Consider the following 26,491-nt stretch of genomic DNA (forward strand, 5'->3'; position numbering starts at 1 on the left):
TGTGAACCCCGAAACCCTACCACACTGGAAAACCACTTAACCCTTTTCCTCTGTCTCTTTGTGGGTGTCGGTGTGTGCGCACACACAAGTGAATGCATGAGTGGATGCAGTTGTGACAATTTTGGGATAAGGCATATTGCTTGATAAATAATTGATGTTTTAAACCTAAGAAAACCTGTCGCTGTCTGTTTATTTGACAAATAAAACACAAATGAGTTAACCCCCAACAATAAAAAAACACTTGCTGTGGTCAGGTGGGAGTTGAAAAGTAGAAACTACCCACACCTCAGCACGTGGTCCAACAGTCTGTTTTAGGTGATTAGGGACGTCAGGACACTGGCAAAATTTCCCTGCTCTCCACTTAGAACTAGAGTCTTTTATTTATTTTTATTTAGAGATACAGCACTGAAACAGGCCCTTCGGCCCACAGAGTCTGTGCCGACCAACAACCACCCATTTATACTAACCCTACAGTAATCCCATATTCCCTATCACCTACCTACACGAGGGGCAATTTACAATGGCCAATTTACCTACCACCTGCAAGTCTTTGGCTGTGGGAGGAAACCGGAGCACCCGGAGAAAACTCACGCAGACACAGGGAGAACTTGCAAACTCCGCACAGGCAGTACCCAGAATCGAACCTGTGTCCCTGGAGCTGTGAGGCTGCGGTGCTAACCACTGCGCCGCCCATTTAGAGCGCGAACGCAGTCCCCCACTACCACAAATTTCGCAGTCGAGTATCCCGCATTTGGGGACATCGCAGGCGTCAGCACACCCGAAGTGCAATGGGCTAGCCTCGTCCTGGGAGAACCACCTTCTTGATCATGGTCTCTCCCCTGCCAGGTAAGTCTTGTGTCCACCTGAAAGCACATGGGGCCTTGTTTTTATGCCTTATGTGAAAGGCAACACTTAACAGTGCAACACTCTCAGTACTGCACAGAAGTGCCAGCCTCAGTTATGTGCTCAAGACTGGAATGGAGATTGAACCTACAACCTTATGACTCAGGTGGTAAGAGTTTTAATTAGTGTGCAGCGGCCAACACCTTGAAGGCTACTATGAAATATGCACATCAATTAATTAGATCAATTGCTATTTTATAAATATGTAATTTCATCCAAATCAGGCCAAAGTATGACAAATGTTTTGCTCATGTTTACTTGTGCAATTTTTTTCCCCATCACTACAGAACTTTCTCACCGTTAGTTGTAGGAAATGGTGGCCTGGATTGCACTCCACCCACAAAAGAGGGTCAGTGGATGATTTCTGCCCACTATCCCATGCCATGAGTCTTCTTCTGGAGAGCAAGCTCCCAACAGGACATCCATCACAGAGCACCCAACACCAAGGCAAGAAAATCTACAAGGTCATACACTGCCACCATAGACAACCACCACACCTCTCCTGATATTCTGGTTATCAGTATCAGCAGCAATAACCGAGAGGATTGGGCAGGTTGCCAGGCCCGCACTCCACCAGCATTTACATGCAAAGGTGTGAAAAGAATAGCCTCTGGCCTTCCATGTTGGGAGCAGGAAGACGCAAGTTTAGGTTGGAGCGAAGATCTGGCGATCGGTCTGATGACTTGATTTTCCTCCATTATACAGTATGGGAGAGGCATGTCCTTTAGCTGTTTGTTGTAATTGGCTGAGAAAGATCAGTGTCACATCTGCAGCATGAACAATCACCTTTACAGCGTTGGCCACAAATCAAAATAAAAAAAAGTTAAAATTAAAATTAGGAAGTAGGTTAGAGAAGGCAGTGAAATTTAAAAAGGAAGAAATCGGAGGCAGGATGGAAGTGTTTTTTTCTCCCTGACTTAGGGCCCAATTTCAATTCTATGTAAGTGGGTGGGTTTTGAATGAATTAAAATTTCACCTTTGTTTAAAAAGTTTGTAGTGCTTATTTTAGGAATACAACATTGATGAAGCTTCTCATTACATTAATGCAATGAGAAAAGATATTTTTCAGTGTCACGTTGGGTGAGCTGAAATGTAAATGCATGGCAAAGTACAAAATTGCTTGGAGTTATAAGCAGCAAGAGTCAAAACGAGCAGTCAGAAAATTTAAGGCAGCACTGGAAATCTACTCTTGCCACATGACTACATCAGTTTAAAAACAAAAGAGACAGCATAGTAAGTCAGCAAAACGTTTATTACTAAATCTTATGGCTCACAACTCTTACTGCATTGGTTTTAGGATAATTCTATGAATGAGTAAATTGCAGAATTATTGCTTTAATATTCAATATAATTTTTTTTAAACTGAGAACTGCTTTACAGTTAACATCACTAAAAAAAATACAATTTCATTAAACTTGAACAATATATTCAGTGCTACAGATTAGTCCTTCACTAAATTACAGACTGCCTTCATGTCTTATCTTCAAATGATTGCTTCAGATTTTGTTAATTGGCAACACTCATGAGGATCCGGGAACACGATAACAATCCAGTGGCTGCTTAGGCCCATCTGCGTGACCCAATTTTATTAACTTGTGCTTAAATGTGTTGCCTGCATGTTTGGAGTGTTGGTGGGTTGGTTGGGGGTATTATTTGCTGCTGCCCAGGTTAGACAGGGACAGTTCAGGAAGGCAAGCTGATAAGCGTACTCAAATCCTTACTCAAAGTTTCTTCGGACCTCCCTGCATTTCAGAGGCTGGGGAGGTCGGAAGTTGTCCTGCATGGGATCATCTGGTCCTGTGAACTGCAAAGTACGGAACTTTGCCATCTGGAAAATACAAGTGCGGGAATAGTAAATGCAAAACATCTATCTGTCTCCACTCTACACCATTCCCTTGCTATTCTTTACTAAATTGATACATGGAGAAACAGAAGGCAAATTTTGTTGCAGTCATTTGGCAACACCAGGGCTGCTAACCAAATGTAATTTATTTTGTGCTGCAACTAAATGCACTGAATAATTTTATTTGATACTACGATCATTTAAGGTTTTTGCATTGACAAGGGAGAACTCTGCAAATATTGATCACTGATGTTACAGTGCATGTAGTTATCTACATCCTGGATGATCACACTTGAGTGCTGAAATACGCCCTGCAGGGTGAACATGTTTTACTTGAGTGGGTTTTCGGGCTCTTTCATCTTTACCCAGACAAGTTCAGGGATTCCAGACAAGATCCATCCAGATGTATTGTTTTCCTGTCACTGGAAGTGGCACCATTGCTCATTTAATCAACCTCCATGATCAGCATCTCACTTTAAACAGGAAGCCTCCCAATCACAGATAACTATGTGCGTGTCCTGTGTGTTTTGTTTCACTTCCTCTCCAAAAATCACAAATTAACTGTCTTTGGCAACCACAACTAATATTGCTCAACTGAGGGGCCAACAGATATATTTGTAACTCTTAATAAATGATTAATTAGAAACCGGACTAGCTGTATTTTTTTTTTAAAAATAAAATTCTTGTTACAAAGATAGCAAACGTACCAAAATTCATGAGTCTATACCCCCAAGTGATAAATACATACTGGGGAGTTTAAGCTATGCATTTAGATAAATTCTATTGTATTTGAAGTCTCTAATTTTGAACCTCTGAATCGGAAATTTGATTAGGGTGCACTAGTGGGCAGAGAATTTATTTCAAGGCGTGCATAAAGTCCTCCCCAGCAGACAGCAGCATCTCAACTGGCTACAGTGTACATTTACTTAGGAATTTCTATTAAAAAAATTTAACTAGGACAAAATGAATTAATTTAAAATGGAGACTAAATTATATCTGTATACCCTGGTCCACTCTGACCCCCACTTTACCTGAAGTGGGGTGATCGATCCTGACTCCCCATGTGCACCAAACTACTCTATGTATACATCTATATCAATGTCATCCAGCCTAGGCTTATAGCTCCTTCATGTTCGACCTTTGATTTCTCTGTGCCCTCTGCACTTGTCACCCAACTCCAAACTTGGAGCTCTAAAAAAAATGTAAACGCTTGGTTTTGAGCATTAAGATGAGAAAATTTAAATACTTTTATTTTAAAAAATATAAGCATGTACAGTATATTGCGGAATGTGGCAAACAATGTCAGAGGTGGTTGAAGGCCATATAGAGTGGGTAGAAGTTTCCCACAACTATCCTTCAGACTCCTAAGTTGCCTCTCCAGGACAGACAGCATTGTGCTTCATAAGGCAACACCCTTTTACCACCAGCACAATTGCTTCATGCCCCTCAATTCAGATCTGAAATCCTGTAAGTCTCCCCATCCACCTGTGAAGCTCTAGCTGAATTATTCCCTGCACCCACAAATCAACCACAGCCCATGAAAGCAAAATTCACAGCTGTTCAAAACCCCAGTGTGATGGATTTAGGAAACATTCTATTTCAGCTTATGAAAAGATTGTACAAAATTTGATTTGCTGCCATTCTCAAGTCTTAGAACAATTTCAAGTGGCTTTCATTGGCTGAGTACGCATGTATGTTGTCTTGTTCGGGACTCCAGTCATCATTGACCAAAGAAAGTCAAATAGAAGTATTGTCTTAAAAGACGCACTGTGTACAGAAGGTATGAACTATTATCCAATCAAACTGGTGTCAGTCAAGATGCTCTAATGTATCTTTCATACTTTTTTTTAAATTGACAGCTCTAGGCTCAGAGACCTTGTAACAGACATAATGCTAGTTCAGTTCACTGGAATCACTGTGGCAAGATGGAGCTGTGAGCACAAAACAAAAACAGCTGTTGCTATTTTGGGCTCAATAACGTTTAATGTACTAGTATAAGTATGGATTCTCATCTGCTGGCATAATGCTTTGCTTTTGAATAATTTTATATCTTACAACAAAACTGAATTAGTAATTTAGCTTGAAGGATGTAGTATGTAGATGTGGTCTGATAATCAGAGACTACGCTGCTATAGCGCATACAACCTACCCAATAAAGCAATTTTCTATTACTTTGATGCATACGAATTAAGAGCAGGAGTAGGCCACTCAGCCGCTCAAGCCAGCTCCACCATTCACTAAGATCATGGCTGATCTCATTGCAATTTCAACTCCACATTCCCGCCTACCCCCAATAACCTTTCACTCCTTGCTTATCAAGAATCTATCTACCTCTGCCATAAAAATATTCAAAGACTCGGCTTCCACTGCCTTTTGAGGGAGAGCTCCAAAGACTCACGACCCTCAATTTCTCATCTGTCTGAAATGGGAGACCCCTTATTTTTCAACAGTGACCCCTAGTTCTAGATCCTCCCACAACAGGAAACATCCTTTCCACATCCACCTTGTCAAGACCCCTCTGGATCTTATGTTTCAATAAAGTCGCCTCTTACTCTTTTAAAGTCTAGTGGATCCAAGCCAAGCCTGTCCAACCTTTCCTAAGACAACCCACCCATGCCAGGTATTATTCTAGCAAGTCTTCTCTGAACTGCTTCCAACACATTTACATCCTTCCTTAAATAAGGAAAACAATCCTGCATACAGTACTCCAGATGTGGTCTCACCAACACCCTGCATAACTGAAGCATAACCTCCCTACTTTTGTATTCAATTCCCCTCACAATAAATGATAACATTCTATTAGCTTTCCTAATTACTTGCTGAACCTGCATACTAACCTTTTGCAATTCATGCACTAGGACACCCAGATCCCTCTGCATACTCACGATTCAGTAAATATGTTTTTTTATTCTTCCTGCCAAAATGAACAATTTCACATTTTCCCTACACTATTCTTCCTGCCAAATCTTTTCCCACTCACTTACCCTATCTACGTCCCTTTGTAGCCTCGTTATGTCCACTTCACAACTTACCTTACTACATTTCTTTGTGTCAAATTTAGCAACCATACTTTTGGTTTTTCAAAAATAACTTGTATTTATGCAACACATCCAGCACAATAAAATGTCTCTAGAATGTTATTTCAATTAAAATTGACAAACACTTAAATATTCAGAAGCATTCTATTCAGATTTTGATTTTAGAAGCATTTATTGACTGGAGGTATTGCTGAACATTAGTTTTTTTCAATGACCAAGTACATTTAATGAAAATCACATTTAGGAAAAGTTTGAAATTTTTGGACAAGCCATGCTTAATTATTTACCTGTTCTGAGCCAATAGGGATAGGCTCTTTAAGCAGAATCCAGATGACACTCTCAAGCAGAGGAGGAGTGGTCAGGGATCCTAGGTAGGTCCAATAATTGAGACAAGGAGGCAGGATAGAGCAAGGGCTAAAGTCTTTAAAGTCAGCGTTAGAATCCTAAGACAAAGAACTGTGATTAGAGCTTCAGTAATGAGTTACATTTTAGAGTCAAAAAATCAGTTTTGAGAAGTAAAAATGAAGTAGTCTGCATCAGGTATCAGTGACACGATGTTTATGGATAACAAGCCACTGCACAAGGTCAGATACATATATTTAAGTGATGTATGAAAACCAATCACTGTGGCACATAGTCCAGTTTCATTCCCAATATCAAAACAGTCAATAATGAATTGGCAGCCATTTCACACCCTGCCTGAAAATCAGGTGAAGTGTAAAGAGGTTGCTGATTTGCTTTCAACTGTTCTGTGCCATCACCGAAGACTAATTTCAGCACAATAAAAAAGAAAATGCTGGAAATACTCATTGACCTGATATGTTGACCGTTCTCTCCACAGAAGGTGCCTGACCTGCTTAGTATTTCCAGCATCCTCAGTATTTGCTTTTGTATTAGTGACATTGTCTTTACGCAAAATCTCATGTTTGCTGTACTTCCTATCAACAGTTGCCAACTACAATTTTCAATGTTCATATTTATAATGCAAGTTATTTGTCTCAGTTTGTCACATTGTTTGAACTGTCAACCAGTGTTGGTGCTGTAATGTTACCACTGGCAGGAGGGCGTCATTAAGGCATGACAAGTTTACGGAGGCAATTTCTATTATATATGTGGACATAAGAATTTCTAAACAGACAGAATGAATGACTTTAAAATAGGGACTGAATTATCTGTATGCCCAAGTCCAATTAAAAACCCCAAAGTCCCTTTTACCTTAGGACTGCAGTCTGACAGGTAGGTGTGTGTGTGGGGAAAGAGGGGAAGAGAAGGATTTGTTCTCGCGTGGTAGCAAAATGGGCTATTGCAAATTGACAGCCTGCTTTATCCCCAGTCCATTATGAGAGAAGAAATTGGGTAGTGTGTAAAGCAGGCTAAGTCTTCATTCCCCATATGCAACAAAACTAGTTATAAAAATGACTAGGTCTTAAGAATTGTTATTTTGTACTTCGGCCATATTAACATGGATGCAGAAACAGCTGCAGAGTAGTGCACATGCTGATTTGATCACAAAACAGACAGGTTTTGTAAAATAAATTGTAAAAATCAGACAATATGGATTTACAGAAAAAGGACCACCACTTATCCTTCTGCTTTAATATTCTAGTGGAGTTTAAATCCCTTAGAAGCAAGCATTAGTATATGCTAAACACACAGCATATACCATTCTACATGTATATGTTGAAATCATATTGAGATATTACAAGTAAATATTTGAGGTTTGTTTGTCCCCCTATTTTAACAAGAGGTTAACCTGTTCATAACAGCACGCAGATAATTTGCCAGAAGTTAATACATTTATTATTAGTGTCATAAAGGATGAATTCAATTCTTAACCAGCTGTTTACATTGGCCTCAGAAACAAGAGACATCATGCAAATCTTCTCTTGGACATTTTCATTTAAGGAAACTATAAGGTTGCAATTTTAAAAATCGGTACCAAATTTGTGTTTACATCTATATACACTGGTTGTATAGAATAGGACTCACTATACCTTTGCTTTAACGCACTCTAGAGCACTGATAATCTTCTGCAGGGCTGGATTTTCATCACATACCTGAAAGTCACCAAAAGTACCAATTGAGTTCACATGTCTCCTGCAGTTATTCACATCACTTCAACAGACTAAAAGGAAGTTGAACTACCAAGGAATCTAAAGCCCACAAATTAGATTCATGTTTTACTATTCATCAAAATTGTAATTGTATTTTACTATGAATGATACTATGTTCCACTTCCTTAATGTCCTGAGGATTTTATTCAAAATTCTGCATGTAGCAACCATGAACAATTGCTAAGTAATGCCTGGTATTAGGAGTTCAACTAAAGGTTGCTCACATGACAATGCAGAGGAATGCTCACTAATTGGATGAAAAAAATTAAGTAAAGACAAAACAAAGATGAAAGGAACTATTATGTTGTGTAAAAAGAGGACACTTGAAGTTGACAAATTATTCACAAGCAAGAATGAGTTGCACAATTATATACAGGACACTGGAAATACAAGTAATTTTGCACACTTGTGCTTTCCATGGATCCCATTACCATCTCCAAATCAGAAGAGTTAAATTTTTTTTTTTAAAAATCATGGAAATCTGATTGACCGCTTTGGACCCTTGCCTCACAGGATTTTAAAAAAAATTCAGTTGCAGGATCTGGGTGCCACCAACAAGGCTGACAGTTAGTGCCCATCCCTACATGCACTTGAGAAAGTGTTGTAGTCTTTGTCATGGTGCACACGATGGAGGGAGTACAAGATTAGGCTAATGGATGGAATGCCAATCAAGCAGACTAATTTGTACTGGATGCAGTCAGTCAAATTTCTGGAATGCAGTTGCCACGACATATAGGGAAGTGAAGAGTATCCTATCACACTGCTGACTTGTGCCTTGTACATGGAGGAGCATTCAGGAGAGAAAAGGTGAGCAGATCCCTGCAGAATACCTAGCCTCTGGCTTTCTCCAATAGTCAGAGCTTTTGCGGGATTGGTTCAGTTGTTTCTGGTCATTGGTCCCCTCAAGGATGTTGGTGGGGAATTTGGTGAAGGGGAAGGCCATTGAATGTTTAGGCTTTATCTTGTTTTAGATGGTCATTGTCTGGCACTTGTGTGGTGCATATTAATTGCCACTTATCAACATAGGCCTGAATATCGTCAGGAGGAATGGAATATTTCATTATTGAACTGAACACTAGTCAGTGAACAGCCTCACTTCTGACTATGGTGGAAGGAAGATCAATTAAGACAGCTAAAGGTAGTTCAAACTAGATGCAGTCTTGAGGAATTCCTGCATCAGTATCTTGGGGCTAAGATGATAGTGATTGTTGGAGACCAATAATCTTCCTTTGTTAGAAGCTCCATTGTCACCCATGTCACAGTCAAAGTGACTTCTCAGGTCATTAATGCCCACATTAATAGATTGTATCAAATATTCATTTTACAGTTAGAAGCATTTAGATAAATGTAATGTGACTGTTATATAAACTTACAAATATCATCTAATTGCTGAACTGAAGGCATATATGCAACTGATGGTTCATGAAGTTATTGTCTAATACATTATGCAAGTATTTAAATATTTTTATGCAGACTACTGAAATATAATCTAGTAGCCAAATCCCAAAATATGGAAATTATTTGTGCCATTTCATCAGATAAAAACATTTGAACTGCAAATTTTATTGCAGCATTCTTCTCATTCTCAAATTAGTTTTATCAGTGAATTTTAATTCTGTCCACTATCTAAGGCAGTATGTTGATTACAATAGTCAGAGGGTGGATGAATTTTTCAATTAAGTTTACAGCTCTGCTCAAGGTCCTGAAGCTCATGTGACACGCAAGCTAAATTTTAAGCAAGATATAAAACAGACTGCAGAAACGCAAATATAGACTGATGTGTACCTATCAGTTGGTAGCAACTTTACCACTCCGCAGAAATGTTATGGGCTGAAGTCCAGGACTTGGATACTCCAGGCCAGTAACATATTTCAGGTAAGTTATTACACATCAAGGCCCTCCACCTGGTCCAATAGTTCAGATGGACTACAAGTTCCCATAGCACAAAACCTACTGCCAAATCTTTCAGCTTCAGCTGGGAGTATTTTGTTCAATTCTAGGCACCAAACTTTAGGAAGGACATCAAGGCCTTAGAGAGGGTGTAGAAGAGATTTACTATCAGTTATGTGGAGAGACTGGAGAATTTAGGGGTGTTTTCCATAGTACAGAGGTCAAGAAGAGGAGGGGTTCAAAAATCATGAACAGTTTTGTTAGATTAAATAAGGTAAAGCCATTTCCAGTGACAGAAGTGTCAGTAAACAAAAGATGTTCTTTGCCAGCCACTAAGTCGAAGAGGTTTTTTTTAAAAATTAGAGCGAATTACAATTTGGAATGCACTGCCTGAGCAGGTGGTAAAAGTAGATTTAATAGATGAGAATTGGATAAATACTTGAATGGGGAAAAAAAAAAAAAAGAGGGGGTTACAAGGAAAGACCAGAGGAGTGGGACTAAGTGGACAGTCCTACCAAAGAGCTAGTACAGGCATGACAGCCCGTGCTATATTGTTCTATGATTCCAACCAACGCTACCAAATAGATTAAATGATTAGTCATCTCATTGTTGTAACTGGAACCTTGCCCTGTATAAAACTGCTGTTGTGTTTATCCACGTATCAGTAATTGCACAATATAATTTATTCTGTGAAGAGAGGGGGTGCTATATAAATAGTCTTTTTTTGCCAATTGTCCAGTTTGTGAAGTACCTTGGGATGTTCTGCTACAAAAAACACTATAGACTGAATCTTATTCTCCCGCCGCACAGGCCACGTGCTGCCATGATGTAGCATGTGGTGGTTCATTTAAATACGCAGGACAGGCCGCACCCCACCACCCCCCCTCATCATATGGCGGGGTGGCCTCAGCAACGCCGTGAATAGTCAGCTGCCTCTGCACAGGTGCCATTTTTAAAAGAGCTGCCAGACCTGCACAGTTGAAGCACATACCTCACCCCCCACTATACTAAATTTCTGACCTGTTCCCCCAATACAGTGAAAATAAATGGCTGCCCCATTCCCCCTCCCCCCAAAATACTTAGATTGAACATTTGACCCCTTTCTCCCCTGCACAAAGTGCAGAGGTCACCCCTGCCCCTTCCCCCCCCACACTAGAAATGTAGAGTTGATGAGTTTTCTCCACTCCACCACCCCCCACCCTCCAACTACACTAAAAATCCTAAGATCCCCCTCCCCATCTGGACAGAAAGGTGAAGGCACAGGAGTGCCTCCCAAATGGAAGATCCTGGAAAATTGTAGGTAAATATATTCATGAGGTTTATTTAAATATTTAAAGTCAGGTCCCATTGCCAAGCGGCGGAAGGTGCCACCAAAGAGCCTTGCTGCCGCTGGGAAGATTGAGCCTGGTAATCCCGAAGTCAGGCTCAGTGGTGGGCCGCTGCGATCTTCTGGCACCACCCACCCCCGCCATGGATCTTGATGTCAGGAGCTCAAGAAAATTCAGCCCTATATAACTAGTTGTTCTCAATCTTCCTGAAAGTACAAAAAAATCCCAAGTACATTACAAAAACTATTAGAACCTTATGATTTCATAACAAACACATCCATTATGACTCGAAGGCTACAAGTGAAAAAATAAGGCAGAGTTTTCCCAGTTGTTGGTGGCAGCATTACAGAAACAAAATCAATGCATCTGACAATACTAAATTTTGTGGAAGCTATGTTTATTTTGCTTGCGGTCTTTGCAAAAGGCTGCCTAGTTTCTGTATCCCTAGTCTCTGTTAGTATCTGCCAGTACATGGAAATGAACTGATGACTAAGTTCACTAAGTAACTATACCAACAGGACTTGCAGTAACTATTGGTGAATTTGGTGATTTCTATATTGGCAGTTGATAATCACCTAGCTAGGGTGACACTGAGATAGTGGAGGTGAAAATTGGACATGGGCAAGGGCACAAAACAGGTGGAATTCCTTTTCCCACCATTAAAGTAAGACACCCTTGAAATTCAGCTCCACTGAAGTCAATGGAACATAATAGCAGGTGGAGCACATATCAGGCAATCATCTTGCGAGTCCACTCATATCCAATTTTACCCTCTGTGGTCAATGCAGTACATGTGGTGTGCAGTACTTGTTAATGGATTTCTTTACAACAAAAAAAAGGAAAACTAAGAAAAAGGTGAGTATTATTTTACATAATATAAAGCCGTCTTATTAAACAAACATTCATACCTGTAAGAAGACACCGATGACAGCCAAACCATCAGGTGCTTTAGAAGCCTCATTAAAGTCACCATACTTTTCTGCATTCCAATGCACCAGGTGAAGCTAGAACACAATCGGCTCAGTTAAAGCATTTTTGTATCTTAAACACATCAAAACAATAAGTGGAATTCTGGGTCATGACACATAGATCACAACTAGAATATGCTTGGACAAACTCAAGCAAGTCTGCTGATATTTCAGTCAGGACTGGGCTGTTACTAGGCAACTAAATTAATCTCAGATTTGGCTGGAGGGAGGGGTGGGTGGAGAAGAAAGTTTGGTCTTTCTAGCTTTAGTTGATGAAAGCTTTATTTCCATTTTGGTGGCTTATAAAATTTAGTGCATTTTACAGAATTAACATTTCAAGTTTATGACTATCATAAGTGAAAGATGAATAACTTTTAAACAAATAGAGTGGCGCAGGCAGGAAAGGAACCAAAAAGGTCTGTGATATGGTGGAGAGCTAGAGTGATTAAATGACAAATGATAACAGTGCAAGGTGAAATGAATGCGACGAAGCAAGTACAGAAACAAAAGTGGGTCCAGAGGAGGTGTAATTGGTTATTGCAAGATAGCAGAGGGCAAGGGACTCATGGAAAATCTACCCATCTTTCTTCCACCAGGTTCCTGGGAGAAAGGCCTTCCTTTTACTAAATTTACTATACTTCTCAGCTCATTCTGCCTTACATTATCCTTCCCATCCCCACCCACCCTTTTCCTCGAAGTTGCTTAAGAAACAGTTTACTTTTAACATCTTTCAGTTCTGATTGTCAGGAAAAACCCTATATGCCAAATGGGAAATATTACTTTCATCAGTTGGAAACTTACCTTAGACTTTTAATGGAAGAAAGCTCTACGAATAACTTACAAAGCTAACAACCAAGATGGCCACTGCTATTTACATCTGAAATACAGGAGATTGGACTGGAGACAAAAAGTCTAACAAGATGCCCAGCCAGGACAATGGCTAGCTCGAACTAACTGAATTGCCTAGAATTGCTTCATTAGCACACCCATCCCCACCCACTGACTTAGAAAGAGCCAACCCCCTTCCAAGGAATGGACACCCTGGGGCATTAGAAGATTCCAAAAAACCTCATTTGAAACAAAAGGGGATTGAGAAGAACCATGTGACCACCTGTTCATCTCTGAAGAAACAAGTTTTGTAACAGACAAGCAGTAACCAAGTTGACAGTAGCTGAGAACGCTGCTGCTCCCCATCTCTTTCTAAAAAAGATGAAGCGAAAACCAGCGTCGACTGGGGGACCCTCCAAGCCTACAGACTGCTACAGTTGCCTTCAAGAAACCCTGAGCAAAGCAGGCTAACCAACATGCACTTTAAGAGTGCAGCATCTGCCGAGGACTACTGGATTCGCAGACTGTATTTAAGTTCCATTTATTCTGGACTTTAATCCAACCAAATCTATTTTTCCTCCTGTAATCCATGTGTGTGAGATTCTTTTGTGAGAATGTGTAGTGTATTTTTAAATTAGGTTAGGGTGTTAAGTATAATAAACCTATCTCTTGTTTAGACTCAAAACTTATCAGATTGATTCTTTTGCAATCATATTAAAAGGAAAAAAAGGTAAAACACTGAGGCGGTAAGCATAACCACTGTTTAAAAAGGGAATAAACCCTGTTGTGATCAAATAAGAGGAAGGGCGAGAGGGGAGCCTGAGATCCCGCTCCTCATCTGGCCGTAACATGAATAGATTATGAACCTGAAACATTACCTCTTGGTTTTTCTTCCTCCAGAGAAAGCCTGATCGGAGTGCTTCCAGCATTTTCTGTCTTTATTTCAGATTTCCACCTGCAGCATTTTGCACTTTCGACCTGCCTCGGGTTTGTGCAAGGAGGAACTACTTCTAGATTTTGGTATTCTGGGTACTAGATATATTACAGGAAATGTGTCTACACTGAGGGTGCATTTACTTAACAATTAACACTCTGGAAACTTGAAGTAAAACTCACAGCAACTGAGACTCAGACTTGAACAGGAGATCCCCAATATAACTGCAACAAACTCAGGAGTGATTTACTCTCAATTCACAATGTAAATGCACACAAACTGTAAGGCACACTCAGACTAGGATCACCAGAGTTTAACAACTTCAGATTATAACCTCTGCTCCCATTTCACCCTCCAAGACAGTAGCTGTTAATTCTACTATTCCCATTTACACCTCCAAGACTACTTTTTTTTTCTTTGTTACCATCGCCTTTTGCCTTGCACCATCAGCCCTTTTGTCATTTAACCTCCCCTGCCTTCCACACCATCAGAACTTCCTTTTTTTCTCCCCACCCACTTTCCCTACCTCAGCATTTGCTCAAAACCTGACATTTCTAACTTTTTACAATTTGGACGAAAAGTCATTGATTTGAAACGTTAACACGGTTTTTCTTTCCACAGATGCTGCCAGACCTGTTGAGTATTCTGAAACGTTGAGCTGGATTTTAAGTTTGACATGCTGAGATTGGGTGGCAGGGAGTCTGGTAGCTTGCAGAAAACAAAGGTAAGTGCAGCACATCTGTCAGTAGCTTTTTAACCTAGCTACTGTATTACTGGGTTTCCCAGCCAATTAGCATGAGCAGGCGTGATATGTTCCACATGAGACAATTTCATCTCCAGTTTTGAGACACTCCAAACTTGCAATTTGATGGAGTTTGGAGCCCAACATAAGAAATTGGTAAAATGGAGTCCCAACGTTCAAAGGTTGCACCTCATTTTAGTGATGCCTCCTTGGATCTGATGCTGGGGGCTGTAACTGCCCATAGGGAAGATACATTTCCCTAGTGACAGGAAGAAGCCTGCGTGTGAAACAAAGGCCAGAATTTTGTGCCCCCACCTCATCCACAGGAGTGGGCTCGTGGTAGTGTGGGTGGGGGTGCCATTCCCGATGCCTTCCCGCCCCTGCTGCAATTCTACTGGGATTGTGGCAGTGAGAAACAGCCCCCCTTCCCCAAGGCCAATTAAGGCCCATAGATAGCCAATAAACTGCCACTTAAGGGCCTCCTCCAGCTGCCGCTGGTATTTTGTTTTTGACCAGCAACTGCCTTAAGCCAGACAGAAGGCAGCCAGATAAAACCTGGCAGCCTTCCTTGTAGGCTTGGGGGAAGGGCCCCTCCTGATTGGGCACCCTGTGCCTCATGGAGGGCCCCCCCAAAGCCCCAACCTGCAGTAAAGACACACCAGCCAACTCCTACCCCCCACTTGCCTGGGCCCAGCCAATTTTTGGGGCCTCACCGGGAACTCTCTTCTGTGGCTGATGATCTTGCTGTTGGCTGGGTGCAGTCCCAGCAGTGGCCACCACTCCCAGTGGTACTGCTGGGACAGAGCTTCCAGCCCGTTGATTGGCTAGCAGCTCTTGGAGGCAGGACTTCCTACCTCAGAGGAAGTCCTGCTCAAGTCCAATTAAGGGCCTGGGGAGCTAAAAATCCTGGAGTGGCTCCCCAGGCCCAGTGGAGGCAGACTCGCCAATCCCCCCACCCCCCAGACTTTTTGGCCAGTGGGCGGGGCCTCCCATCCAATGTAAAATTCCAGCCAAAGAAAGCATGGCTGGATTTTGCCCATAAGGACATGAGCAGGAGTATGGTGATCCTGGATTCAGTGCTGAAAGTGGTATAATGATCTACGCAGGGCAGGAATGGATGCCACTTTAGATAGGTGGAATGATTCCCTAGTCTTGGTCATTCATCACCCTTTTCATTTCCAGCAAAGTGCTCTCCCGCTCATTGCTAGCAGGGAAGTGCAGCTAGGCCATGAGGGAATATAGTGAAAGGGGACATAGAAGTGGGTCTTGGTTCAAAGCACTCCCACTTCTCACCTGTTGACATTCTTCCCCCACCCCCACCCGGACAATCTTGCATGCCACCTTGGGTCCCGGTGGCAGAGTCTGCTCCCGCGCAGGTGCAGGTGGGGAAATCTTTTCCAGGTCCCTCACAGGCACCAAAACCTAGAGGATGTCAGCAAAGAGCAATTCAGCTGTCAGAACAGGGATCTGAACAGCCTGCCTCTACTTCTGCTGATGTCACATCAAGGCAGGAACAGGGGTTACACCACATATAAGTGCTGGGAGGAGGAAAGGTAAAGTTTTGTAATTGCACAAAGGTGTGTTACAAAGTTAAATAAAACAAACTTAATCTCTCTCCAAACTTGCAGTTTGGTTGCTGACTAGCAGGTGGCCTTTTCACTTGGAGTGTCAAGACATGAATTGATACTGAGCAACAGGGGTGGAGAAAGGAATGCTTGGTCTTTTGCAGGACAACTGTTAGGGGACACGAGTGGCTTTTGCAGGAGAGTGTACGGGTGGAACCTAAGTGAGCCTTGTGATTGAGGGCATTCATGAGTGCTGCTGCTGGTTACACTGGTCACATCACAGTGCACGTCCTCCTCCAACGTTCGAAGCAGCTCTGCGCCTTGTTCCTCCTGCAAGTCCAAAACTTACTGCTGAATGCAGCACACCACGATTATAGATATCCTGGTTGGTGCCGATGAAGGGCGGTTCCAGATCTGTCCAGCACATTTCAGTATGCAGATGGCTTACTCAATGACACATATGGTCATCATTCGGCTTTTATTGAATTGCTCCTGGGCCTTGGTTGGGTTCCTCACAGGTGTCAGCCACATTAAGTGTGTGATCACTTGCCTGCAAGCAGCCAGCTGGTAAGTCTGCAAGGTGGAGAGATAGAAAGTTTACAGCACAGAAAGTGGCCACTTGGCCCATCGTGTCTGCACCAGCTGATAAAACGAGCCACCCAGCTTAATCCCATCTTCCCGCATTTGGTCTGTAGCCCTGCAGGTTACGGCACTTGAGGTGCATATCTAGATACCTTGTAATTCAGATCAGCGAAGGTGGAATGCTGCCGGATGAAAGCATCATGGTAGCTGCCCAGGAATCTAGCGCATACCTTTATCTTTGGTTGTGCACTAGCTCCACACTGGAGTGAAAGCCCTTGCAGTTGACCAATACTCCTGGGTGATCTGGAAGTGCTTCAAATTTGAGGTCGATGACACCTTGCACCTATGGGAAACCAGTCAGAGCCACAAACCTGAATGCCCACTCATTCTGACTGGTATTGTCTCAGGCAGTTAACATAATTGCCTGCTCTGGTAAATAAGTCGCTTGTCTTATTCACTTGTGGGCCCCTGACTGCAAGATCCTGCAAATGTCTGGCAGAGCCCTGGAAAGACCCAGAGGCAAAGTTGAGGGTAATGGTGACTGAGCTTGCCTGCTTGGCAGCAGGTCTTGTTCCAGCAGGCTGCAAATGTATGCTACCACCTGATGCATTGGTGTTCACACATATCCAGGAAGCTTATCCTCTGCTTGTAGAGCTTGTGTCAGATGTGGTCTCCTGCAACTTGAGTTCTCTACTGATCCTCTTTTGATAGGTAAATTGGCCATTATAAATTGTCACTAGTATAGGTAGGTGGTCGGGAAATATAGGGACAGGTGGGGATGTTTGGTAGGAATATGGGATTAGTGTAGGATTAGTATAAATGGGTGGTTGATGTTCGGCACAGACTCGGTGGGCCGAAGGGCCTGTTTCAGTGCTGTATCTCTAATCTAATCTATGGAACTGCAGGTCTGTTGCTGCTGGCCATTTTGGTCCTCATGACATCCAAAGTAACAGCATATGTGACACCCATGCTGATTTGATAGATCAGAGCTCCAAAGTATAGATCAAATACACAAATTTCAAATTTGTAAAGCAACCTCCCAGCACAAGTACTGTGAACAAAGCCTTTCACACAAAGCTGCAAGGTGTCAGTATTTATTGGCATAATTCCATCACGCCTTCAACCCCCTCAATTGCCACTGTTCTCGCCTTGCTTTCACTGGTGAGTTCCAAGAGGCCTGGAAAACCTGTGGACCCACAGTTAAACTGCAACAACCATGCAAATATTATTGTAACTGGCTTACTAACTAGAGAATGGTTGCTCACACACAGCAGGGAAAAGGGAATTTTATGTTTGAGCCGGTTTCTCAACCTGCTGTCAATTTCCCTGGTTTTAACCCCCAACCTGCTCCTGCACTTTGAAATTCAGCCCACTAACAGGTTTCTCCCTCCACAATGCTGCCTGACCCGCTGAGCATTTCCAGCAGAATAACAGTGACAGGCAAACCACCACCCCCCCCACCCACCTGCCAAGACTGAGGCACACACGATTTTGTCACATGAACATTAAAGCTTAAAATTGCAAGCCCCTGACTGGAAAGACATTTCACAGAGTCATAGTCAGAGTTACACAGCACAGAAACAGGCCCTTCGGCCCATTTTGTCTGTGCCAGCCATCGAACACCTATCTATTCTAATCCTATTAACTTCAATTTTACCTGCTGTGTGTGAGCAACCATTCTCAAGTTAGTCAGCCAATTACAATAATATTTGCATGCTTGTTCCAGTTTCACTGTGGGTCCACAGGTTTTCCTGGTTTCTTGGAACTTGCCAGTGAAAGCACTTGGCCCATAGCCTTGTATCTATGGTGTTTCAAGTGCTCATCTAAATAGCTAAATGTTGTGAGGGTTCCTGCCTTTAACACCCCTTCAGGCAATATGTTCCTGATTCCAACCATCCTCTGGGTAAAAAAAAAATTTCCTCGTTTGCATAAAAAACAATATTGGAACAATGGGGACCCAGTCGTTGCTTCCCCAACACAGAAGTGGTCAGACCAGTTTTGGTCACATGGTGCTAAGGGCAGCACAGTTGCAGTGGTTAGCACCGCAGCCTCACAGCTCCAGCGACCCAGATTCAGTTCTGGGTACTGCCTGTGGGGAGTTTGTAAGGTCACCCTGTGATCGCATGGGTTTCCGCCGGGTGCTCCAGTTTTACTCCCACAACCAAAGACTTGCACGTTGATAGGTCAATTGGCCATTGTAAATTGCCCCCTAGTGTAGGCAGGTGGTAGGAGAATTGAGGGAAGGTGGGGATGTGGTAGGGAATATGGGATTAATGTAGGATTAGTATAAATGGGTGGTTAATGGTCAGCACAGACTCGGTGGGCCAAAGGCCTGTTTCAGTGCTGTATCACTGACTAACTGTTGGAGGTTTTGAATTTGAACTTCCAACAGAGGATTTGAACTCAAAGCCATGTGCCCCCAGTTGGAACAGAACCTCCTCTCCAGTCCTGCCTCCCACGAAAGTGAATCTTGTGAAAACACATGAATCTCAAAGACAGAAAAGTCTTCTACATGAAGGTTTAAGAAGAATACTGGGCCCTGACGAACAGCAAGACTACCTACAATCAAGTGAGCTTGAAGCACTGTAAACAAGAAACTCTTCTCATATTGCCTCAAACCCCTCTCTACTATATTTTCCCTCTCCTCTTTTATGTCCCTATTCCCATGTGTATCGCGTGTGCATGCTAGCGTGGGTGCATCGTATATCTGTAGGCGTTAACTGTATTAGAGTTTAAGTTTGTTTTAATAAAATTTCATCTTTCTTCTTTAAACCTCAGAAAACCTGTGTGGATTGTTTTTAGTCTTATACTTGGAAAGCTGTGAACAAAGATTCACAAAGGGGGAACTCAAAACATGGTTTGAAACTAAACACTGTTACAATAAGACCAGGTGAAGATATTAACAGACCCCTGAGACACCCTTTGCACCTGGTCATAATAGTTATTTATCATAGTTAACATCAAAAATCAGCCAATACAGTTCAAAATGTGACCTGCAAAATCTTGGAACATTTCATGATACAAGTATCCTCCAGGATTATTTTTAAACTGATCTCAGCTGAGCAGATCTACATTTTAGAAAAAGGTTTATCTTTTCATGGTTGCCTTTTGCTATAATAATTGTGTTCATGGGTAGGAGTCCACAGTAAAATCTAATGATGAAGCAAAATTACCTGACTTTTTTTTTAAAACACTAAATTTGCCTCACCCTGAAATTCCTTAGAAGTCCAAACATTATTGCACACTTACCTCTGCAGCAAAAGTTTTTCCATCAACTACATGTTCACTGCCACGACTATCACAGGCTCCCCAATGAAAGTGGAACTGATGTAGCCTATATTTTCCACAAAGGGGGCCACCTGTCAGCACTGTCATACAAATGAAAAAGCACTAATGTTGACATTACAAAACATGTATCAAAGACATTTAGTACAATCTAACTCTAATTAATGTGCTATCATGTTAAATTTTATTAGGGAAATTAATCCATAGTTTAAGTCTATAACAGGAAGACCAATAAGCAATTCATATTGAGAGGCTGATAAAATTCAGACCAATAGTAGGTAAATTGTCATTGTAGATCCCTGCTGTCTTCTATTCCTCAGCCAATAAAATAAAACCAACGTCATTTCTAGCCCAATCTCATTATACATGAACAAACAAAAATGACAGCAGAAAAAGACAAAGAAAATCTGGCCCATCATGTTGTACAGAAGTGGAAATCAATAGTTTGTCATTATCCACCATGACACCTCAAAAGCAGCAAAGGATAAAGAATGGGAAACCAATCACTGAAAAGGGTCAAAGTGCAGCAGGTGACATAATCAGCCAACCCTTCAAAAAGCAGCAAAAAGAAATTTCAACTGGAATTCTGGAAAATTATAAGTCTCCATTTTTCAACACCTGCTCCTCTCACTGGTTCCCAGTTTCCAACTTCCCTCTAAATTCAATCTTCTGGTACCTTTTTCCCTTGCTCCATGTCCTCTATCCCACTCCCTGACTGAAGAACACAGGTGGTTGAGCTGGGAACAGACTGGGAGAGGACAGAGTGAGTGCAGCAGGAGAATGGTCCAGGAGAGTTTAAAAACAGAGGAAATCAGGTAGTGTGCTCCTCCACAGCAAGTCGCAGTGTCATCACAGAATAATAGTGAAGAGGCTCTTCAGCCCATCGAGTCTGCACCAATGCATTAAAACACCTGACTTGTTTACCTAATCCCATTTGCCAGCACTTGGCCCATAGCCTTGAATGTTATGACATGCCAAGTGCTCATCCAGGTACTTTTTAAAGGATGTGAGCCAACCCGCCTCTACCACCCTCCCAGGCAGGGCATTCCAGACCGTCACCACCCTCTCGGTAAAAAAGTTCTTCCTCAAGTCCCCCTTAAACCTCCTGCCCCTCACCTTAAACTGGTGACCCCTCGTAACTGACCCTTCAACTAAGGGGAACAGCTGCTCCCTATCCATGCCCCTCAATCTTGTACACCTCGATCAGGTCACCCCTCAGTCTTCTTTGCTCCAGCGAAAACAACCCAAGCCTATCCAACCTCTCTTCATAGCTTAAATGTTCCATCCCAGGCAACATCCTGGTGAATCGCCTCTGCACCCCCTCCAATGCAATCACATCCTTCCTATAATGTAGCGACCAGAATTGCACACAGTACTCTAGCTGTGGCCTTACCAAAGTTCTGTACAGCTCCAACATGACCTCCCTGCTTTTGTAATCTATGCCTCGATTGATAAAGGCCAGTGTCCCATATGCCTTTTTCACCACCCAATTAACCTGCCCTTCTGCCTTCGGAGATCTATGGACAAACACACCAAAGTCCCTTTGTTCCTCAGAACTTCCTAGTGTCAGGCCATTCATTGAATACTTCCGTGTCACATTACTCCTTCCAAAGTGTATCACCTCACACTTTTCAGCATTAAATTCCATCTGCCACTTTTCTGCCCATTTGACCATCCCGTCTATATCTTCCTGTAACCTAAGACATTCCACCTCACTGTTAACCACTTGGCCAATCTTTGTGTCATCCGCGAACTTACAGATCCTACCCCCCCACATAGTCATCTATGTCATTTATATAAATGATAAACAATAGGGGACCCAGCACAGATCCCTGTGGTACGCCACTGGACACTGGCTTCCAGTCACTAAAACAGCAATCTGTCATCACTCTGTCTCCTACAGCTAAGCCAATTTTGAATCCACCTTAACAAGTTACCTTGTATCCCAAATGCATTCGCTTTCTTGATAAGGCTCCCATGTGGGACCTTGTCAAAGGCTTTGCTGAAATCCATGTAAACTACATCAACTGCACTACCCTCATCTACACACCTGGTTACATGCTCAAAAAATTCAAATTTGTTAGGCATGACCTCCCTCTGACAAAGCTATGGTGCCTATTCCTAATCAAATGTTGCCTCTCCAAGTGGTGATAGATTCTCTCCTTCAGAATTTTCTCCAATAGTGTCCCTACCATATTATATCATACATTGATATGGTTTCTTACAAGATGATCCCAACTGCATTCAAGTCAGAAGGCAGCACAGGTAGGCATTTGTATTGTAACTTCACATATATACTTACTGCATACTCCAGGCAAGGGATTAAAGTGAAGAATGATCACTTTACACAAAAAGCAGAACATGTTCTGACATACATTTTGTCAGAGTGCAAAACTACAACCACGTTGCAGTGATGCAAAACATGGAGTATAACTTTGGTTTGAAAGTGTAGGATCCAAAACTAACCCCACTCTCTCCCAATTGACCCACACCTTCTGTTGCTACAGATTTCTTCCAGTTTTCCCAAAACCCCCTGCAGTGAAAGCCATACTTGGCTATACCAAAGCATGGAACCAGAAAAGGTTATTCCTTCCTTTTGGGCTGGGAGATAAGAGGGCAATACAGACTCCCCTAACATTTAGGTTACTGCAAGTCGAGTACGACGACCCTTCACCCATTCTTACTGTAATGTTACAATTTCGTCAAGCAGCCAAGCTTTGCTCTAATTAAAACGGTTCATGTCTATTGGTTGCAATTGACTTCAATTGCATATGAGTCAAATCAGATTACACAGCCTTGTAATACAATCCAGTCCTTCAAACTGATCTGTTCCCTTCATTATAGCAGCTCCTTTGGCAACCTGATTATCCTCACAAATTCCCCGATGCGACTTTTTTTGCAACCCTGACACTTTTAGACCGCCTTTGCGGTTCTACCCGGGTTGCAATACAAGTTCTGTCCAAATCTGTTTCAATAAACGCAACAGCAACGATGTTAATCGCCTCCCTCTTTCCCCTCAGCCCTGCACCTCGAGCACTTAACTTCAAGAAAAGTAAGGACTGCACTTTGATCGAAAGGTGGAATTTTTATGGGGAGTATATTTGGAAACTACGACCCACTAGTGCAATTCTGTTGTGAAATATACAGCAGCGGGTTAGATAGAGTGTTAACAGAGTCCGAAAGACTCAGCTTTTGCAAATCTACTGCAGCACTTTACTCGATCTGTCGTATCATGTATTCACAATTTCCACACTAACAGGCTCGGGAGAGACAATAATCTCATCCAAGCACAACACAAGCCCCTCTCTTACTAACCTGCTCGGTCTGAGCTATCATCGTATTCCACACCGACCGAGGCGCCGGTGTTGGCGATGCATTTTGCGGCGGATGGATCGTAGTTGAGTGTCAGTGGCTTCAGGTCCTTATCGTACTTGGTTTCCGCATTCTTGATCTCGATCGGTGACTGGCGGGTACCGTCCTTCGCTATGGGGAATTGTTCATGCCATTGGGCTGGACCTGCAGCAAGAATTCAGAGCCGGTAATCTAAATCTTCAAGGTCACTGCACCTCAAAGGCTGGAGCAGGAGCAGGAGGGGAGGGGAAGAGGATTGTGCTTCTGCAAACGGAAAACTGATACTGTCTGGTTGCAAAAATAGTTTGCATCCACTAAAGTGTAAAACTGCATGAGAATGAAGACAGGCAGCCTTGAAGGATTAGTTCTTCCATTCCATCAATGATTAATCTTAAACCAAATAAACTTTTATTTGTGATAACCTGCAGAAATAACTTGCCTTTTTACAAAAAGTCACTTTCGCTCTTGTTTGAGCAGCTTTGGAAATCCACTCTTAGAAAGCTAAGCGGGGGGAAACTTTAAGAAGCCCAGCGCACCGCAAGAGATCGCATTTCAACACGCTGCACTCTCCTTGCAATGTCAAACCTGCCAGTTCAGGACGATCGCAGACAGTATCTGGGACCCCAGTCACAGCCCAGCCTAGTCCTGTCCTGGAGAGGGGGGGGGGGGGGGGGGTGGTAACAATCCTGTCCTGGAGAGGGGGCGAGGGGGGGGGGGGGGTAACAATCCTGTCCTGGAGAGGGGGGGGTAACAATCCTGTCCTGGAGAGGGGGGGGTAACAATCCTGTCCTGGAGAGGGGGCGAGAGGGGGGGGGGGTAACAATCCTGTCCTGGAGAGGGGGGGGGGGGGGTAACAATCCTGTCCTGGAGAGGGGGCGAGGGGGGGGGGGGTAACAATCCTGTCCTGGAGAGGGGGCGAGGGGGGGGGGTAACAATCCTGTCCTGGAGAGGGGGGGAGGGGTAACAATCCTGTCCTGGAGAGGGGGCGAGGGGTAACAATCCTGTCCTGGAGAGGGGGCGAGGGGTAAACAATCCTGTCCTGGAGAGGGGGCGAGGGGTAAACAATCCTGTCCTGGAGAGGGGGCGAGGGGTAAACAATCCTGTCCTGGAGAGGGGGCGAGGGGGGGGGGGTAACAATCCTGTCCTGGAGAGGGGGCGAGGGGGGGGGGGTAACAATCCTGTCCTGGAGAGGGGGCGAGGGGGGGGGGGTAACAATCCTGTCCTGGAGAGGGGGCGAGGGGGGGGGGGTAACAATCCTGTCCTGGAGAGGGGGGGGGGTGGTAACAATCCTGTCCTGGAGAGGTGGGGGGGGGGGGGGTAACAATTATGTCCTGGAGAGGGGGCGAGGGGGGGGGGTAACAATCCTGTCCTGGAGAGGGGGGGGGGGGGGGTAACAATCCTGTCCTGGAGAGGGGGGGGGGGGGGTAACAATCCTGTCCTGGAGAGGGGGGGGGGGGGTAACAATCCTGTCCTGGAGAGGGGGCGAGGGGGGGGGGTAACAATCCTGTCCTGGAGAGGGGGCGAGGGGTAAACAATCCTGTCCTGGAGAGGGGGCGAGGGGTAAACAATCCTGTCCTGAAGAGGGGGCGAGGGGTAAACAATCCTGTCCTGAAGAGGGGGCGAGGGGGGGGGGTAACAATCCTGTCCTGGAGAGGGGGCGAGGGGGGGGGGGGGGGTAACAATCCTGTCCTGGAGAGGGGGCGAGGGGGGGGGGTAACAATCCTGTCCTGGAGAGGGGGCGAGGGGGGGGGGGGTAACAATCCTGTCCTGGAGAGGGGGCGAGGGGGGTGGGGGTAACAATCCTGTCCTGGAGAGGGGGCGAGGGGGGGGGGTAACAATCCTGTCCTGGAGAGGGGGCGAGGGGGGGGGGTAACAATCCTGTCCTGGAGAGGGGGCGAGGGGGGGGGGTAACAATCCTGTCCTGGAGAGGGGGCGAGGGGGGGGGGGTAACAATCCTGTCCTGGAGAGGGGGCGAGGGGGGGGGGGTAACAATCCTGTCCTGGAGAGGGGGCGAGGGGGGGGGGTAACAATCCTGTCCTGGAGAGGGGGCGAGGGGGGGGGGGGGGTAACAATCCTGTCCTGGAGAGGGGGCGAGGGGGGGGGGTAACAATCCTGTCCTGGAGAGGGGGCGAGGGGGGGGGGGGTAACAATCCTGTCCTGGGGCGAGGGGGGGGGTAACATTCCTGTCCTGGGGCGAGGGGGGGGGGGAGGGGGTAACAATCCTGTCCTGTCCTGGGCGAGGGGGGGGTGGGGGTAACAATCCTGTCCTGGGCGAGGTGGGGGGGGTAACAATCCTGTCCTGTCCGAGGTGGGGGGGGTAACAATCCTGTCCTGTCCGAGGTGGGGGGGGTAACAATCCTGTCCTGTCCGAGGTGGGGGGGGTAACAATCCTGTCCTGTCCGAGGTGGGGGGGGGGGTAACAATCCTGTCCTGTCCGAGGTGGGGGGGGGGGTAACAATCCTGTCCTGTCCGAGGTGGGGGGGGGGGGGGTAACAATCCTGTCCTGGGCGAGGTGGGGGGGGGGGGGAGGGGGTAACAATCCTGTCCTGGGCGAGGTGGGGGGGGGGTAACAATCCTGTCCTGTCCGAGGTGGGGGGGGGGGGGGTAACAATCCTGTCCTGGGCGAGGTGGGGTGGGGTAACAATCCTGTCCTGTCCGAGGTGGGGGGGGGGGGGTAACAATCCTGTCCTGGGCGAGGTGGGGGGGGGGAGGGGGTAACAATCCTGTCCTGGGCGAGGGGGGGGGGGGGGAGGGGGTAACAATCCTGTCCTGGGCGAGGGGGGGGGGGGGGAGGGGGTAACAATCCTGTCCTGTCCGAGGTGGGGGGGGGGGGGGTAACAATCCTGTCCTGGGCGAGGTGGGGGGGGGGGGGGGAGAGGGGGTAACAATCCTGTCCTGGGCGAGGGGGGCAGCGCCCCGACACTGCAGGAAATCCTCACCGTTTTTGGGTCCGTATCCCCACGAACATCCCGCCATGGCCGCAGCTCCCGAGTCCCAGGCTAACACTCACACACAAGCCCCTGGATGTTCTGCTCTAATGACTGAAGCCGATATCTTGTCGGGAGGATTGGCTCCGGACCAGCTTTTATAGGTTGCACGGTGTCACATCATTGGATCAGC

At 44.6% G+C, this 26,491-nt stretch overlaps 1 protein-coding gene and 1 non-coding gene across 2 annotated transcripts; both read right to left on the minus strand.

Moving 5' to 3' along the window:
* Positions 1–695: 695 nt before the first annotated feature.
* Positions 696–854, minus strand: LOC137370363 (U1 spliceosomal RNA). The gene has a single exon (XR_010975126.1). It is a non-coding gene; the product is annotated as a U1 spliceosomal RNA (small nuclear RNA).
* Positions 855–2,136: 1,282 nt separating this feature from the next.
* LOC137369921 (carbonic anhydrase 13-like) lies at positions 2,137–26,491 on the minus strand. The gene is made up of 7 exons (XM_068031661.1): positions 26,311–26,491; positions 23,336–23,536; positions 19,985–20,103; positions 12,025–12,120; positions 7,779–7,841; positions 6,072–6,227; positions 2,137–2,731 (listed from the first exon to the last, which is right to left on the minus strand). Exons 1-7 carry the CDS (start codon positions 26,345–26,347, stop codon positions 2,621–2,623), a joined length of 783 nt encoding a protein of 260 aa, XP_067887762.1. The 5' UTR covers positions 26,348–26,491; the 3' UTR covers positions 2,137–2,620.

This window comes from Heterodontus francisci, chromosome 5, assembly GCF_036365525.1.
Source record: "Heterodontus francisci isolate sHetFra1 chromosome 5, sHetFra1.hap1, whole genome shotgun sequence".
In the NCBI taxonomy this organism is placed as follows: Eukaryota; Metazoa; Chordata; class Chondrichthyes; order Heterodontiformes; family Heterodontidae; genus Heterodontus; species Heterodontus francisci.

What these genes read in the sequence shown, in the direction of transcription:
- LOC137369921 (XM_068031661.1), bottom strand. Translation starts at nt 26,347, where the DNA reads ATGGCGGGATGTTCGTGGGGATACGGACCCAAAAACG. An exon ending in TGATAGCTCAGACCGAGCAG is followed by an intron (nt 20,104 to 23,335) that starts GTTAGTAAGAGA and finishes TTTGTATGACAG; the next exon opens with TGCTGACAGGTGGCCCCCTT. An exon ending in TAGAGTGCGTTAAAGCAAAG is followed by an intron (nt 6,228 to 7,778) that starts GTATAGTGAGTC and finishes TCTTTGTCTTAG; the next exon opens with GATTCTAACGCTGACTTTAA.